This window comes from Gasterosteus aculeatus, chromosome 21, assembly GCF_964276395.1.
Source record: "Gasterosteus aculeatus chromosome 21, fGasAcu3.hap1.1, whole genome shotgun sequence".
Lineage (NCBI taxonomy): Eukaryota > Metazoa > Chordata > Actinopteri > Perciformes > Gasterosteidae > Gasterosteus > Gasterosteus aculeatus.
In genome coordinates, this window is record NC_135708.1 from 17,160,341 (window position 1) to 17,178,349 (window position 18,009).

The following is an 18,009-nucleotide window of genomic DNA, read 5'->3' on the forward strand; positions in this document are numbered from 1 at the left end:
CCTCGGCGTCTCTCCCACAGGGGGGGCAAAACCATGGACGACAGCTCAGAGCCCCTCTCCAAGCGGCACTCGGACGGCATCTTCACGGACAGCTACAGCCGCTACCGAAAGCAAATGGCAGTGAAGAAATACCTGGCGGCGGTCCTTGGGAAAAGGTATAGACAGAGAATTAGAAACAAAGGACGCCGGCTGGCGTACTTGTAGCATCCTCCCCATCACCCCCCCCCCCCCCCCCCCCCTCTGAAACAAAAGAACAAAAAACAAAAAACTTAAGTGTGTGCAGCCCCACATGAAGTCATTTTGAGATCTGAACAATCAGTGGAATCGCTTTTGTGTTCTTTAACATGTATTTATGTATGAAGTAAGCCATTAAATGAATATTTTGATAATAATATTGTTTTTTATTTTGTACTTAAAGCACTTGAGGAATCACATATCTGTGGACCAATTTCTGTTCATTCCAAAAAAAAGGAAAAAAAAGAAATAGCCTCTATTTATGTATTCATTGATTTATTTTTTTTAGACCTATTTATTGAGGGGAGACAATTGTTCACATGACGATATGCTCCAAACAGCCCTGTCTTTTGAACCTTTAGTGACCAGATATGATTGTGAGGAAAATAAATTGTTTAAAAGACAATCAATGTATTGAATGCTGCTTTTTGTAAAGTGACATTAAGAGTTTAGTTGTCTTTATTCACAACAGCCTTGGAGACGTAGGTTTTCACCGTATCCTTCAAGACATAGACTTTGACGCCCTCCCGGACGGGGATGAGTTTGAGGCTTTTTTGGGAGACTGGCTGAAACAGTTCTCTCCCGAATTCCCGGTGAGTTTCAGGGTCTTTCCTGAGGCCGTAATCCTCGCAGGGGCCTCTAATGTCCCTCCTTCCTCCTCTCGCCTTTAACCCTCAAACACTCCTCACTTCTTCCGCCTCACCTGTGCTCCTGTCTCTCTACAGCCTCACACACTTTGAACCCCTTTGCTCAGATGATCGGATGGATTTGTCCCCTTTTATGAACGTCGTGACGATTCCTCTAGTAGATCTGGCTTGGACCAAATTACTTAAAGCCCTTTCAAAATGCCGATTATCAATTTTTAAATAAGTAAAATGGGATTCTTGAAAAAAAAGAGAAAAAAACCCAAATCTGAGATGAAGACAGGAGCACTTTTGAGAGTGAGCTCCTTTGACTCATGTAGATCTCGCGTTTCTATCGAACCGGTTACTTCTGAAGGCTCCTCGTGGTTCTCTGCCCATGTAACAAGTATCACCCACATCTCAAGCACCCCGCGGCAAATTTGAAAAACACAAAAACAAAAAACACACAAAAAGAAGACACGATGCTTGTTACATGGTAACTTATCTATTCACTTGGTGAGAGACATTCGAGGCAAATTTAACTCCTGTGTTTGGAACCTTCTGGGTCTGTTGTGCTTCCCTTTTCTGTCATGTGAACCAATGTAAAGAAAAAACTGCAGTAGATTGCATGATTAAACTAATGGCAAACAGCCAGCGCACCAGTGCACACGACTCCACCTGGACGGCTGTGCTTGCTTTCTGACTACTGAAAACATTCCTGTCATTTCTGGATGTTGTTTTGTGTTCTGTTCTCACATTTCTACCCGAACTGTATGTTGAACCTTGTCCCACGCTGACGAATTATCTGAATGTACTTGACTGTTGGCAAGAATCTCTCAATGTCACGCTTTATCCTTTAGCCCTTTTGTTGCATTGTTCACGAAGAACAAGTTGGGATGTTTAAAGTGGTTTGAACGGCTGCCATGACGGACGTAGATCAGGAGAAGAGGGAGGATGAGACGCAGACACACACACACAGAGGTCCAGAGAAGCAACAACAGCAAAGTTGAGCGATCACATGTTGTGAAATCGACAAGACACGACTAAAAACTGACAAATCACATTCCGCCGGGTCGGCACACTTCTCACCATATTTGTTAGGGAGGAATACATTTTTTTTTGCAGAAAAAGCAAGTTTGAAAACAGCATGGTTAAAAAAAAAAATCTGTGTTTATTGTATCAATCTTTCTTTAACTTTGCATTTTCCTCTAGGCTTTGTGACGCAGGAAGCAGTTTGCGGCTGTGGTGCCTTGCATCGACTTATAAATCGCCATGAATCACAGATGGCTATTTAGTGGCCCTACAATGCTGCACATCATCAGCTTACATTCCACCCTTGTGTTGTCGTTTTTTCCGTGTTGCACAGACGATTTTTAGGATCTCTGGCAGCACTCAGCTTTAGACGTCGAGCGCTCCCGCTTGCACTGCTTTCTTTTGCACTTTGTTTTTAGAGCTGTAGACGTAAATGTTGTGTGAAAATAGAGGGACGGATGAGTTTCCCGCTCTCCATGAAACATTATATGTCTGAAAGCGCCAACAGCCTTACTAAAATGAAATAATCTTCAAAGATATACATATATATATATATATATATATATATATATACATTTACTGTGTAGAAAGTGAACATTCGATTACTACTTCAAACGGCGACCTGCAAGGGTCAAGTCAATAAATGTTTAAAAAAAAAAAGTGTTGTAAGATTTGTATGAATAAATTTTTGTAAACAACAAAAATTTCGTCTAATCTTTGGAGCCAATATCACCATAAGTCTGAACGATACGACACATTTTAAGAGTAACAGAGTGCAAACTCATTCTGGTTGTTGTAGCGGAGATCGAGCCTCCCTCGACAGGTTTCACAGGGCGTTACGTAAGAAAAGAGAGATGAGACGAATTAAGAGAAAAATCTGCTCGTGGGCAGCAGCAGAGGGAAACAATTAGAAGTATGAAACAATATCAAAAATACCACACACACACACACACACACACACACACACACACACAGATAAGGCAAAGCAACATACTGCAAATTAAAAGCCAACTAGAAGGAAAAAACAGCACAGCGGTGACACCAGTTGGCCGGGTGTGCGACTCCCCTTCGAGGACGGCGTGTGCAAGGACCGTGGGAGGGATCGCCACGCCGCACTTTACACCTCCCCGGGACTCCAGCGGGCGCCACCGAAGGCCTGCCGCACTGGTGGAACAGTTGGCCGCCTTTGACACTGGCGCACTGGCTCTGATGCCAGGAACGACAATGTCGAAGCCGCACAGAACACGCACAGAAATGAGGGGAATGTATTCAGATTCTCTTTGTATGTTTCGCATCACAAATCTAAAGTTCAAGCTTAAAGCGTTTTATTTTGGAGGGTTCCTTAAAGCTCATGTTTTTGAGAACAATTTGTTGATTCTTCAATTACAAGATTGGCAGAAAATGTATCTGCAACTTTTAGGAAAATAAAAAAAGCTATATTTATAATGCCAATTTCCAATAAATGTTAACTTTAGACTGCTTTGTCTTGTATTTTTGCTCATCATGGTGTGTTTGTAGCAAGCAGGTGGGGACTTCCTGCAGAGTGGCTTTAGCCTTTAAAGGGTTTCCCTTCATAGTCCCCGTGGTGCATCGACACACCTGTGGAGACGTGTTTTAAAAAACAAGCATGCGTACAGAGAACCACGCCAATATTCACACGTGTGCGCGCCCACGTTTTCACATTTAATGGCTTAATAAGTTAGCTGATGTCTCACAACGCTTTCAAATCTGTATCGTTGTTCCACTGCATTATTGTGACAGATTAACAAGATAAACGACAGTTCAGTGTTGGGAATCTAGCAAACTTGAACCCACAGAGTTGGAGCAGGACTGAGAGAATGCTAATTGAATTAGCATTCTCAATTGCTAATTGAGAATTGCTAATTGCTAATTGAGAATGCTAACGCTAATAAGAAGCAATTAGCTAATTGCTTCTTTTTTTGCTGGGAAGTCTCTTTTTTAAGCTTCTATTGGTTTTCATTCACAGGCAGTTAGACGTTGATTGTTAAAAATTCTTTACCTGTCACTCCAGAGGGTCTCGCTCCTGTTGAGACCACGAGAAACTCCCACACTGTGGGTGCAACCACCCACCATAGAGCCCTCCACCTTCTTCATGACAGCTGGTGAAGTTAAATAGATGCTCCACATCTCATAACACATGAAAATAAGTCGCCGCAGAGCGTGTCTGTGAAACAAAGCCCTCCATGAGATCTCTTGAAAGGGCCTCAGTTACAATCGCAGGGCTTGTGACGCCGCAGCGTTGTGGGTGTGGGATGTCAGGACGCACAAAGCCCGCCGTGTCTCTGCCCGATAATAACCCCCTCTCGCACACGATGGAGGGGCTTTGATTTTCGGCTCTCAGGGGGAGTGTAGAGAGAAGATGATCAATGGGAGGGATCCGGGTCCTCTGGCCCGTGGCCGGGCCCTTCTTAACCCGGCTAACCCCATCAGCCGGTGTTGCCGGGCAACAAGTCCCGGGGGGGGATGCGTTGGGAGTGAGGGGGCGGCCGTGGTGCCGGAGGACTTCGCGGGCACCCGAAGATCCCGCTGGATGCGTTTGACTCAAACCATCTCAGGCTCAGCTGTGTTGTCTTGTTGCTGGCTGAGGAAAACCGAAGCTCAGGGGCTTTGAGCTAAATGACACGCTTTAGTGATAATGCTAGCATGCTACGCTCTTACGCCTTCAACTCGTACTCCAGAACCCGAAACTACAAGCTGCAGAGCAGGATCCCCCTCCTCCTCCTCCTCCCCCTTCCTCCTCCTCTGAGGGCCGTGTGATTGACAGCTTTCTGGAGGGGGAATCCACACGAAACCCTTTCATCAGAGCCGCCTCCTGGGCCTTTGCTCGACTGACTGCAGCGTGGTACAAAAGTTCAGCCATGATGGAAAGGCTTCGCTGCGTTCAGGCCGCTGTTTTGTTTGATAAAACGTCAGCGCCTCAAGCACACGATTCATTTCTTATGTGAGTGGACAGAATCTGAGTGAGGAGGCGTTTTTTTTTTTCCTCTGGTCAGTGTTGTGTGGTTTTGAGTAGTGCTGGTATTGTATTGGTGGTATTAAAGCAGTGAGTCACCAACATTTATACAATTTAAAATCAGACAAAATGATGTTGGTGATGGTGGTGAAAAGTCTCTAAAACATTTTAAAGAAAATATTCTTCCTTTTATGACAAACGATATGATTAATGTTTAGTATAATTTATACTTATATGCATGATTTAGTATAATCATGCCAACTGCTCCACCTTTACAGCCTGCTTGTCATTCGCAATCACGCGATTCAGGTTCAGCTTGTTTACAGCAGCAACCCAACATCGAAGAGCAACTTTTGACGGTTGGTCCACAAAAATCTCACGTTTGTTGCCACAATACATAAACTGTCTTATTGCTCATTCATTTATAAACTCTCATAGACGGTTATGCAGAAGTTCAGCAGATTGTGGCTGGCTTTTGTTGGTAGTGGACAACACGGCGAGTGGATATGTGGCATTTGATAAAGGACAAGCAGCTGGCGATTTGTGTGCAGTGGTCTCAGTTACAGATGTGTGTGTGTGTGTGTGTGTGTGTGTGTGTGTGTGTGTGTGTGTGGTTTCTCCCTCTCCTCTGCAGGGAATAGAGAGGACTGACAGCAGCTCTCAGCATACCTTGTTACCACCTTTCTAACTGAGACTGACGAAAGCGGTTCATTTTTTTCAGCCGTACACGCCGTCTGAACAAAGACCCACAACCAAATAATGACTGGGATTGATTTCCATATTCTCTTCAAGCTTGTTCATCTGCAGCACACATCCATCCCTTCTCCCATGTTCCTCCACCCTCCCCCCCCCCTCCTCCGTCTGTGAGCCCAATTAGCATCTTCGCGGCTCTGACGTCATGGCAGTCCGGGTTCAGAGGCCACAGGTACCGGAGCATGTTCCTAGATTTGGACGGAGCGCTGTTCTCATTATTGTGCTGTCAGCTGACCCCTGATGTCATCTCCATCCCGTCGTTAGAGGCTCGCGCAAAGGCCACCGCGCCATTAATATGTATCCCGCTGACGTCGCGCCATCGATCGATCCATTAGCGCGACGTATTACCTCACCAAGTCCTCGCTGGGAGAGGACGGCGGCTGTAACTTTGCAAGCATTCAGCATGAATACCGTATTTGGCAGATATGTACACAATGAAGTCACCCACCTCGGTACATTACGGCATATCATCTGGCCCACTGTTTTAGGAGGTCAGAGAGAGAGAAGGAGGCTGTAAAGTGTCCTGCTGTGCTAGTTTTCACATCTAGACGTTCATCATTCATGTGACACCGACGAGACGGCGGCAATAAATCAGTGCAGCTGCTCACGCTAAATCCCGCTAAAGATAGAGGTGGAGTTAATTCATCTCACTTGTGCTGCCGCGGACACACCTGTCTGCTGTTGTTGCTGCAGGTACATCACAAGCAGAGATAAATCATTCGCCACCTCCCAGAATAGACCGTTCAGTCACCTCTTGAAAGAGCGTATCACACTTTTTTTCAGTCTTATACTTTTGTTCCTTTGCGGGCGATTTGAAAGAATAATTCTTTATTTCAACCAAAGTGTTATGAAATGATACAGGAGTAAACCAGTGGGAAATACCAATAATCACCACCACCACTGACCAGTTCAGATGCTTTTTAGATACTTTAACACCTCAAATGACACAAATGTTAATGGAGGAAAGGTCCTCATGATAAATAATGAAAGAGACATCATTTGAAACGTAGATATTCAAAGGTTACACCATTGAAACCATCCATTTCTCTGCCTTGTTTGGGTCTTTTTTGGAGAAGGAAACAGCTAATGAACATAAAACCGACGTAATGTCGCCTTGTAAAGATCTCAAGTTGTTGACGTGACAGTTTTTTGAGTTTTTGAACACCAAACAAAGTCCAACTCTCACGCTCCTTTTTAGCTTTGTTTTGGTCTCCACCCCCTTCTGAGGAAAATTACCTTCCTGCCAAACGCTCCACTACGTCCACCGGGTCAAAACACATCTTAAACTTGTGTACCGGATATATTGAATCATCTACACTGATGCATTGTCAAATCTAGTCCAATTCTACCAAGATTCCCTTCATTCCTCTCAATCTGTGGTGACATTTCAGGAAAAGCTCTTGTTCATCTTCACTGGAGAGTTCCTCCATCACTCTTCCCTTTTGCCAAAGTGAGTGGCGGCCTAACAAGATCTCACGGATTCTTTTAACCCTCGTTTCGTAAACGGCACTCAGACACTCAGGTGATGAATAAGAAAGGTAATTAGAACCGACTCCGGCTCAAACATATTTCTAAATTATTCGCGTCACCATTCAACACAATCTGCTTCATGGGAGAAATTAATTTCCTGCCACACATGATTAAACATCTTGTTCAGAATATTATCTCGTTAACTAAATAAGTCACAGCCCTTTTGTGTAAATTTTCAGGATTTAAAAGTCCCCAAAATACCAGCATGCACCTTATTTTTGAATGAGTCAGCAGGTTAATGACCTAAAATAACCGCGGATTTCCTCCTCAGGGATACTTTCGCAGCTTGACTGCTAATTGGCAAGCAGCATCACTGATAACCTCCGATTGCTTCATAAAAGCCGCCCTTTGAGTCTGAATGAGTGTGCCACCATTCATCTTCTCCTCTGCACGGTTCATATGTATCTTTAATATCTTCAGTTACTAAAATAGAGCCTCTATCTTTAGCCGCTCACAGTTCATCTTAGCAGACAGCGACTGCTCCTGAAATAAAATCTCTTGTCTTCTCAGATTCCTCTGGTAATGTGCCTGAAGTGTTGAGTGTTGATGAACACTGGGGGGATTGAAAAGCATTGACATCATCATTTTTTCAGCTGACGATTCTCATGCCGAAAATAAGATGTCACAGATGCGATGGAAGCGCAGACAGCTGCAGACTTTGAAGGGAGAAAAAGTTGCGTCCTCTTACAAAATCTGCGCTTTCCTTGAAGCCCAAAGTGTTGAAAAATGCACGGCGCTCGCTCGTTTGTTCTCTGCATGCGCTGAAAAATCCCCGCAGAGCAACAAACAACCCTTAACGTCAGAATCAGCACCACTGCTGCCTGACATGGAGCCGCAGCCGCCGAGCTCGGAGCTCATTAAAGAAGACTGAGCGCGCCGCATCCGCTGGTGCCCCCGAAATCATTCAGCAAAGGCCCTTTTGCTGCAGTGTGTTTGGAAACACGCGGAAGGGGCAACACCCCTGGGCTTCATCCAATGTACCCTTTGTTGGTCCTTATGTCAACCCGTCTTATGAGGCCATACTTTGGTTTCGGCGGCTTCATCGACTCGCGAAAACAGCCGTTTCTCAGACGGACGACGACCGCGTCGTGAAAGACGTGAAAAGCCGCGCGCCGAGAGGAGAAAGCGGGTGTAATAGTCGCAGCGTTGGTTTCAGCCGGTGTCTGTTAGCTTTCATTCTGAGGGGCTGTTACCGAGGACGCGGCAGAGCAGCTGTAATTACGAGGCCTTTCCTCCAGCGCGGGTATTCGATCGAACGTCAGTGGCTCCATTAGGACGGACACTGCGCTGCCTCTGGAGTGGCTGTGGTGGTTTGCGCTAATTCACGAAATGAAAATGAAAAAAATAAATCCAGAGGAGGCCTTAACCTGCAAAGTTCCACGTGTTTTGGTAAGTCTGTTCCAGGCCAGTGTGAAAGACAACGCTGGCAAAACTGCTCCTGATCATCTGATTTCTGCATCAGATGATCATCAGCTCAGAAAAGTGTCAAATCACGAGACCAGTTCATGTGAATCTTTGCTTCTTTTCAGCCGAGTTTAGTTTTCGCATTGCAATGGTTAAAAAAGAACAACGGGTCTCAGTGAGCCCGGTGCTATTATGTCACAAACCTTTCCTCATGTGTTACTGAGAGGATGCAGCACCAGGATGAGTGTTTTCCTCTCTTGTTTTGTAGGAGGACCTCTCTCGTTATTGGTCCATTCAGTGCAAAGGAGAGTCACAGTGTCAAATGAGATTTGTCTCCTCATTACAAGAAGTAATTGGTCCAAGCTCCTTTTCTGTAATTTACTCTCAGCCAGCGGCGCGTTGCTTTATGGTGAATAATTGCTTCTGTCTGGCTCAGTGGGTGACGTGAGCGTGGAGCTCCCACAGCGGAGAGGACGATGGTCCTCGATGGACGGGCCTCCGACGCTCGTCTTTTATAATCTGCCGCCGTGTCTTGTTGGGAGCTGAGTATCTTCTTTTTTTTTTTTTAAATGACAAAAATTGAGTCATCTTGTTGCCTGCAGATAACGGGTAAATATTTTATGAAGTTATTAAAAGATGTATGCGCCTTCCGCTGCCGGGGTGATTTGTCCCTAAAAAATTGAATTAAAAAGTTCACTCTTGGCAAGTTTGTATTGATGAAACTCTTTAAACCTCTTGTTGTTTTGTGTTACTATTCTAAATAGATAAATCAGATCAACCATACATTTGTTCTACACAAATACGAGATGTTCATAACGTCACCCCACAAAGCTTTCGACCTTCTTTGCATTCTTCTGCCATTAAAGAGTTTGATGAAGAAGATGTTTTTGACAAACTAGCGTCACTTCAGGGCGTCTAACAGTCACTTGACCAAATAATGTGGCTGCATTTAACGACCGTCTCTGCAGAATAGAGGCGTCGTTGATGCGACGGCGGCCTGCCGGTCTGGAGATGGCCATCTGGTGGATGCAAACATGGAGGTCGGGGGTCACGATTATGCCTTTCAAAACGACAGCAAGGTCGTTCAGGTCGTCTGTCAGGGGCTGTATACCTTCATGTGGTGGCTTGTGATTAGGGTAAAGAGCTGATGTTGCAGTTTCTCACAATACCAATGATTAATATATATTCCTTTTAAAACTTTGAAAACAATGTTGAGAGCTCATTTAAGAGTTTGTCAGCTGTGATTGATTTTTACAATCTCCTTTGTGCCAAACTAGGTTACCTTTGCAGGGAGAAGAAACACGGTCCTGTGCCTCATTAGTTTAACTTGCAATTTTAAATATTTGGAAGTATTTTATTCTTAGGAGATCAAATAATAAGCAAGTTGCAGATTTGCTAATTGTCTAAATGTCAATTTATGCTTCACTGTTGTTCTGCAGGCTAATTAGCCTCCACTATGTTAATAGAAGATTTAATTACAGTGACATGGAATTGGCTAAAGATGCAGCCTTACTGTATTAATGTACAGCATCTGTAACTCTGAAAAAAGGTCACATTTTCTTTCCTTGATTGATACATAAATGGAAGATACCTAGTTGAGATTGTGACTTATGTAGCAAAAAGGGACCCAACTACAAAATCAATGCCAGAATCACACGTGTGGAAGAAAATGCAAATCCAGAAAGGCAGAGCTGCACATGTCTGTAAATCTCTGGCACACCGACACCTTCGTGAGCAACAAATCTGTTCACGCGCTGGACGAGTTCACGCTCGGTATCCTTTACTCTACGGATCAGGTGCTGGCGGTGAATTCCCCCGGTGGCGAGGTGAGTGACTCACTCGTGTCCATTCATTACCTTCATTAAAGGCCGAGGAGCGGACACATGCTCTCTGACGGGCTCCTCCCGTCAATCACGCCGGCGGTTGAGCTTCCTCCTCCAATCACACGCTGACGGATGAGTTATGCAGGCAGCTCTCATAGGTTTCCATCCTTTTACTTTTGGCCACATCACAATTTGAAATAATCTGGCATTCCTCAAAACAATATAGGCAGATTACAAATGTAATGTATTCCTTTTAAAAAATGTATGTATGGTTTGGTTGAGACAGGAAATGCATCATGTCCGAAGGATCGTGGTTTTCTGACGACTCAAAGAAATCCTCTTAATGTTCCCATGTTTGGCTTGTTTTTCCTGCTAAGACCTGCTAATTGGCTCTAATGGAAAAGAACAGCAAAGACTGACGGGTATCGTGGCTGAACATGAAGCTGAACAGACTTCCTGCTCCTGACAGATATCCCACTGGGTGACACGCTGGAGGAATACAGTGATGGTGTTGCATCCTGCACCATCATACTGTTTAAGCAGGAAACGTGTCACTTTGCAAGGAAGCTAGAAAGACAGTTGTATTGTCAGCTCAAGGAATAATGATGTAAGACCTTTAAAGTGGGAATACGATAAAAAGAAAAATGCACCATATCTCAATCCGTGATCACTCCTAAGATCAGGAGTGTTGAATGCGCAACAACACGAATACCAGGTCTGATGTTTTATTCACATTTTTGCAGCATGTTTCACACATCGCGTTATACATAATTCAATACAATCGTGAGGTCTGGTGTCCTCGAGGCTGAGCTGGCTGTCAGGCTGAGCGGGCGAGAGCTTGATTGGAATTAAGGCTCCGTTGGTGGAAGCGCCGGCAGTGAAAACAAACCCCAGGAGGCTAATTGGTCTTTGCCATTTAGAAAAGCGCTCGGTCAACGTGAGAGGATGCATCTCCCCTCTGGTGGGACTCCCGGGTTTGCGTGAACGAGCAAAAGGCGGCGTGAGGGGAGGTAACAATTACATACACTCAAATCAGAGCAACTAGACGGATGCAAATCAGAGTGTAATACAATCTTTTGTCTTTAGTCTGGTTTAGTTTTTTGGTGCACAAATCAAATCACAGACAGTAACAGGAAAACATATAACAAACGTCATTAAATAAATAAAAGATTACTAGGTTCAAATCATGGTAGGTCGAAAAACATCATGGAAAAAAAGCTTTTAAAAAATAGGCAAAATATATTAGGTGGATATTTAAAAAAGAAAGAAATATGTTAATGTTCATGGATAAATGTCACGGAAAAAATAGTCCAAAAATATTAAGTCCAAACTAGTTTTCAAAGAAAAAGTCAACAAATATATTAAGTTGAAAAATGTTTCAGAAAAGGAAGTCAAAATATGTCAGGACAAAAAATCATGCAAAGAAAGTCCAAAAATATTATCCTTTGGAAAGAAAAGTCCAAAAAAATAATTCAAAATATGTCAGGTTGAAAAATGTCATGGAAAAGAACGCCAAAAAATGTTTTGTAATAGAAAGTGCAGTTTGTTCTCATCTCTGTCAAATCAGCCCTTTTGTACTGTAGAATCTTTCACAATGTACATTTCAGAGCTGTTTGACCCGCTGGCATTTCTGGAGGCAGAGGAGGACAGATCAGCTCTCCCTGCTGGGCAACACGGATCTCACTGATTCATGTGTGTGTGTGTGTGTGTGTGTGTGTGTGTGTGTGTGTGTGTGTGTTGGAGGGGGTGGTTTTCCTTCATTGTCACCGAGCCTGTCCCCCTCCATCAGCTCACATGGAGACGCTGAGATCATTAAATGCAAAAAGCCTCCGGAGCCAAAGATCCGGAAGCACACTGTGTGTGTGTGTGCTGCGATGATGCGACGAAATTACAGATTCCCTCCACCTCCATTCAAGATTCAACAATGCAAAGCCAGTCAAACATGGGACTAATATAATAAAATCATATGCCAAGCTCCTTGGAATATTGGTATTTAAACGATTATCTCCCTCCTTCTTTTGCACATGTGCATAAACCCACAGTAAAGAAAGAGGTCAGTCGTAAGGACGCTCTGTGAAATTGGAGAGATTTTTTAAAGATTCCTACATTTTGAATTCAAGTTTTCTTTTTCTGTATCCAACTCAGTAACTATTTCATCCCCTGTGTCCTTATTTCATCACCGAAAATGTCAATACATCTGTTAAAAGGCTGTTTCGCCCATATAAACTTCATCATTTCATCATTTACTCAAAATTTCATGAAATACAATCACTGTAAGACAAGAGTGTGAATTTCAACCAAAGTTCCCAGAAGTAACATTAAAAACTTGAGTGAGTTACCTTCGGTTGCATTGTGGACGTTTTTTCTTTATTATTTTTACAAGGAAGAAGGAAGTTACAAAAGAGAAGTACAACACCATCACATTTGTCCCGATGATGAGCGAACCCTTTGGCACGGTACGGATTATTCCTTTTGGCTGCAGAGGAGGTAGGAGGATGCATGGCGCCTCATTATGTGTGAAGAGGAACGGATGTCAGCCTGTTCTCGCAGACAAAAGTTCAAACGTCACGATCTTTGATTAATAGAGTTCTTTACACTTGAGCTCTAAAGCCTGGAGATAAACGCTCCGCCGTGCATGACACCACCGCGACACTCTAAAGGTTTTATCAATTCGCAGTTAATGAAAGAAATCACGATCTCGAGAGATCAAGTAAAAGTGTCGTTTTTTGCTTTAATACCCAGCGGAACACAAGGGTTGTTAACGTGCAAGTTTGCCTGAAACCTTTGGAAATATGGGAGCAAAATGACAATTTATAATCTTTAATCGCTCAACAGAGTCAAAGGACGACGTCACAGAACAGCACAAACTTCTACAGGAATAAACTGATGCAAATGAATCTCTCTCTTTGATAATTATATATATCGCGTTCAAATCCGTCAGAAAACGTTTCCCTTGTGACGTTGCTGTTTTCCTTGGTCAAGTATTTGGTTCCGTCAAGCCTCGTCCACCTCTCCGGCTCATTAGCGGCCTCCACCTCCACCTGCTTCTTTAGCTTGCAGTGAGCGTCGCACCGCGGCCCCGTGGGGGCGGAGAAGCAACCAATGCGGAGCCGCAATCGGAGGTGTTGTTGCTCGAGAGCGAATACCAATTCGCGCGAAGGTATTTTCCATCCGATTTAAAGCTCTTGAGTTAAAGAATATAATATCAAAACTTACTCAGGACATCACGTGCTGCTGAATGACTTTCATCTTTAAGAGATTAATATCAAAACGTGTGTGAAAGAACATATCTCACAGGTGCATGAATCGTTAATGTCCTTCATTACCGACCTCTCCCTCGCTGTCAGGCTTTGAGCGCCGACGACATAAGACACCGTGTGTAACCAATTAGCCTGGAGGTAAAGAGCAGAGACTTCCATCGAGACGGGAAAAGAGTAGAAGACACCACGCGGTCAATTAACGTGGCTCCACGGACGCGATGACATCATCCCGATAAACCCACATACTCTCCTCCATTCACTCAAGGCCGACCGCCCTCTATTGATCTGAATGTTGTACTTTATATATATTTATATATGAATAATCCAACGGCACCTGAATGGATACTTTAAGGCCACAGACTAAAGAAAAGCCCTGTGGAGGATTAATAGGAGAAGGTGTGTGTGGGAGGTGACGCCGAAGGCTGTCTGTCTTTATCTGCAGAGGGAAGGCTTGACGCAGGAGTCGCTTTAAAGTTCATAGAATATATATATATATATATATATATATGAACCTCCAATCGGGGACCCCTAAGCGCATTACATGTTCATGCACATGCATGCACTTATGCACCAGGCTTTGTCATCACCATGGGTGGGACGAGCAGACAAAAGACCGCCCTTGTGCCTCCCAAAATCTAGACAGACGGTAACACGTCCTCCGCAGAACATTTTGTTGCTATCTGGCTGCCCTGAAATGATCCGTATCGGTATTTCAACACTCGAGTCTCACAGTGCAGCATTTTTGTTGCTGTAACAAAGATCTCTTTGGAACTTTTTCTTCGGCACGAGTATGAAAAGAGTCGAGAATCAGACGTCATGGCAACAACACATCGACCGATCTCTAAACATGGGGACAAATTCTCATTGATTTAGACTTGATGGGAGATGATTTTCCTTTCGCAGGTCAGAAACATTTTCAAAAGGAGTCAGCCTAATAAAAACACGGCTTGTGAATTAACAGAATAAATGAGGCCTTAATGAAATGTAACTTGAATCAACCATTGAGGGAAAGAGAGCTTAGAGGTAATTAGAGCCGGAGGAAGTGATTATGCAGAATTACTGGTCATTACGTTGGTTGGGTGATCACAGAGATGGAGCTCAGGTGTGTTTTGTGATAATTAAAAAGCAACAGCTGAGCTGCAGTGAACTCCCACACGCTGAATGAGAAGATGCTGGAATCTGATCAACAGCAACATCCAACCCGCCACTTGGACTACGCCCGATATCCCCAAAGCGAGAGAATTCGTAATTAAATAATGAGAAAACACGCATAGCCGTCCACGTGGCGTCTCGGACTTGTTTGGGGAAACCCAAGCCTCCGGTTTCCATGGTTACTAATGTTCATCACGCAAAGCTGGCTGAACGCCGTTCATTATAAAAGCTTTTCATCGATACGTATGGATGTTCGAGTTGAAACTTGAAACATTGGTACTAAACAAAACAAGGAAAAAGGAAAAAGGAAAAAGTTTTAAAGAGACAGCTGCTCAATGGACCTTTTTGTTAACCGGTTTCATTTCAAGCTCCTCCAAATGCTGTTTAAGTTGCGTTAGTTAAAGAAATGATGTTCCTCTGCCTGCTTGTCGGTGTCTCACTCGTTTGTCGCGGCCGTGACATTTTCCACTTCTTATTTCTAAAGCTATTGATAATCATGCTCTCAGGAATAGTGTTGCTTCGCACCCCGAGGTCTTTTAATTGGAATAGGTGTTAATGAACGAGCTGCTTGATGTTGCTTGTCACAATAAACCGGTTGTGTACCGACAGCGACACACAAACTCCCCCTGCAGCTGCAACTGGAAGTATTGACGTGTTTCCATGGAAACTCTTTCCCCCCGAGATGAAAACATTTCAGAGAACAGACTCCAAACATCAAGGAATCCTGATCACATTTGGTATCAACTCGTGCCCTCGGTGTGCACAATGAGATCAGAGAGGCCCGTTCCGTGCGTTTAATTCTCGTTGTCGGCGGCTTTTTCCCCAAACTTATTGTAAATGCTCATCATCGCTGCCACCTGCAAACTCAGAGGCTTCCTGCAGGTTCTCCAGGAGCTCTTTGGGCTCACGCTGCAGTAGGGCCCCCCAGCAGAGACCAACTGGCCCTCTGGTGCCGGAAAAGACTTTTTCTCCCACAGGAAGCCGCCAAGCGCTCCGTCCCGCTGTCGCCACAGATCGCCAAGGGACCCCGTTAACGATTGAAATAGCCCCCGCGACGCCGGGTTGTTTTTCTCTCCCCACCTTTTGGACAGCAGCTTGATTGCTGGAAAACGAAAGTGGCGAGCGGCCTCTTTCAGAGGTGTTGACCGCGTTCCTGTTGGTTCCCATCGTCCTGAAATTTAAGGGCAAAAGCAAAACTTTCTGAGAATGTAAAAGGCACGTCATGACTTTTGTTCCTATTGGAAGAGGAGGTGTTTCACCGCAATGTCCTCGTGCTAATCGCTCCTCTGACTCCTTGTTCAAAGGCCAATAATGTGACCTGCGCCTGAATATTTCATACGTGTCGTGCTTCCTACTTGAGAGAACGCCCCTCCTGCGTTATTCATGAGGCGAGCTCCCCGTCGACGCAGCTGCTGTTTAATCTCAGCGGCGACATTCTCCCGCGTCAAAGTCACCGTCACTTCGAATTACCTGCTCCACCCTCCGTCGGCCGAGGTGAGTTCAGGGGCAACGGCGGGAAGATTAGGCACCTCTCCAAAAAGTAGCAACGAGTGAGACTTTCAGGGGTCCGGTGAGAAATAGTGTTAAAAAATGAGGTGGAGGAGGACATTGTTATGCTTATGTTTTTATTAGACGCAATAGTCTTTGTTGTGTGGGCAACGGCGGGGGCACAAAACATGGCTACGTCACTCTTCTGACTAGGAAACTTTGCAGAATTTTAATATAATTTCCCATATTTTTGGGTTCAAGGATTCAAAAACGGGGGCATCAGACCCTCACATGGCTCTGAATGCCAAAGGATGTCTGTGTTGTACAATAATTTGATTTGTTTCATATTGGTTTCATATTATGCTCCACTGACCAACAATATACAGACTGAAAGTGCTCAATGATTCATTTCCATAGATTAAAAATGCCTTCTGTTCAGGTTACTGCAGGGGAAGACGTGTGAACCTATGAACTATTCTCAGTTTAGATAATTTCACACAAATTAAAACCAAATTAGCAATATTAAATAAAACATATGCAAATAGATTCCCCAAAACTTGTGCCTTTTAAAATAAAGAATGTTTACCTTTTGTAGTGTTTCTACTATGTAAGTTAAGAGTCCTCCATTATCTGGCCGGCATTGTTGTGGCCGAGACTTGAGTGTGATGAATCAAGTGTTTCACTAATCGGGGCTCGTTTAGCCTGAAAGGAATCCGTAGCTTCCTCTTCCCGGCGCTGTGGTCAGGCGGGTGACCACAGCGCCGGGCCGCTGATGGACTTGTGAGCGTCATTAGCCGTGAGTGCTCCCTCGCCGCCGAGCCGCTGAGCCAATCTGTAACCTTTTGGGCGTCATTATAGGTAAATACAGACTCATTTTGATCTTATACCTAATGTCTGATATGAAATATTCAAGGACCCGCCTTGCCAATTAGCCGAGCCGCAGGCGGTCGATGATGCCGCTCTCGCTGCTGTACCTGGACATGTGACCGGCGAACCGAACTGCCGCCGACCCGCCTTTAATCTCCGGGGTGTTTATGTGATTTCTTAGCAGCCATGATATCTTCCTAAATATTTTGGGCATGCACGCTCGCTCGTGCCGGCAGGACATTCAGGGGGAAACGCACAAAAGGTAATACGGTAACATTTGTGATTCATTTCACATTGAGCAGAAAACAAACAACGTGGCCTCCAAAGGCTCCAAAAGTTCATCAGCTCGTCTGTGAGCGCTCTGATATTTGGCAGGTGCCATACAGTTGTTTTTATCAGATTAGTTTTTTTATGGATGGGAATTGAACCAAAGCTGAAAAAAATGCACCAAAACCAGCTGTGGAGAAGTCATTTCATCCTTTGTTTTTATGTAAAAAAAAGTCCACCTCTGATAAGGTTTTATGCTCTTCCGGGGGATGTAAACAGCACACACATCCCAAAGGTTTATTTGGGGTTTCAATGACTCTCAAACACCGTTTCAGCGTTTTATTACTCACAGGAAATTTGAAAGCGCTCTCATTTTGTTGACCTAAATCAGGCAAACATTGTGCGGCTATCAGCTGTATTATAAATATAATTGCCGCTATTAGGCTTCACAATTACAGATAAATACAGAGCATGTTGAGGGTTTCCACCAAAAGGGTTTAAAATTGTATTGTAATTGTATTAGAAGCAAGGTGAGAGGAGTGCGTCCTCATGTCTGTTCATGCTGCATTCAGACTTTCTTTGATTCAAGACCAAAACCGCTA

General features: G+C 44.2%; 1 protein-coding gene across 1 annotated transcript; it reads left to right on the plus strand.

Annotated features, from left to right (window-relative positions):
* Nucleotides 1-20: 20 nt before the first annotated feature.
* adcyap1a (adenylate cyclase activating polypeptide 1a) lies at nucleotides 21-2,593 on the plus strand (the record flags this gene model as incomplete). Its single annotated transcript, XM_078095976.1, is given in 3 exon segments — nucleotides 21-155; nucleotides 707-827; nucleotides 2,070-2,593. Coding segments are annotated over 3 exon segments (265 nt in total), but the record flags the coding sequence as incomplete, so codon positions are not given.
* Nucleotides 2,594-18,009: the final 15,416 nt, after the last annotated feature.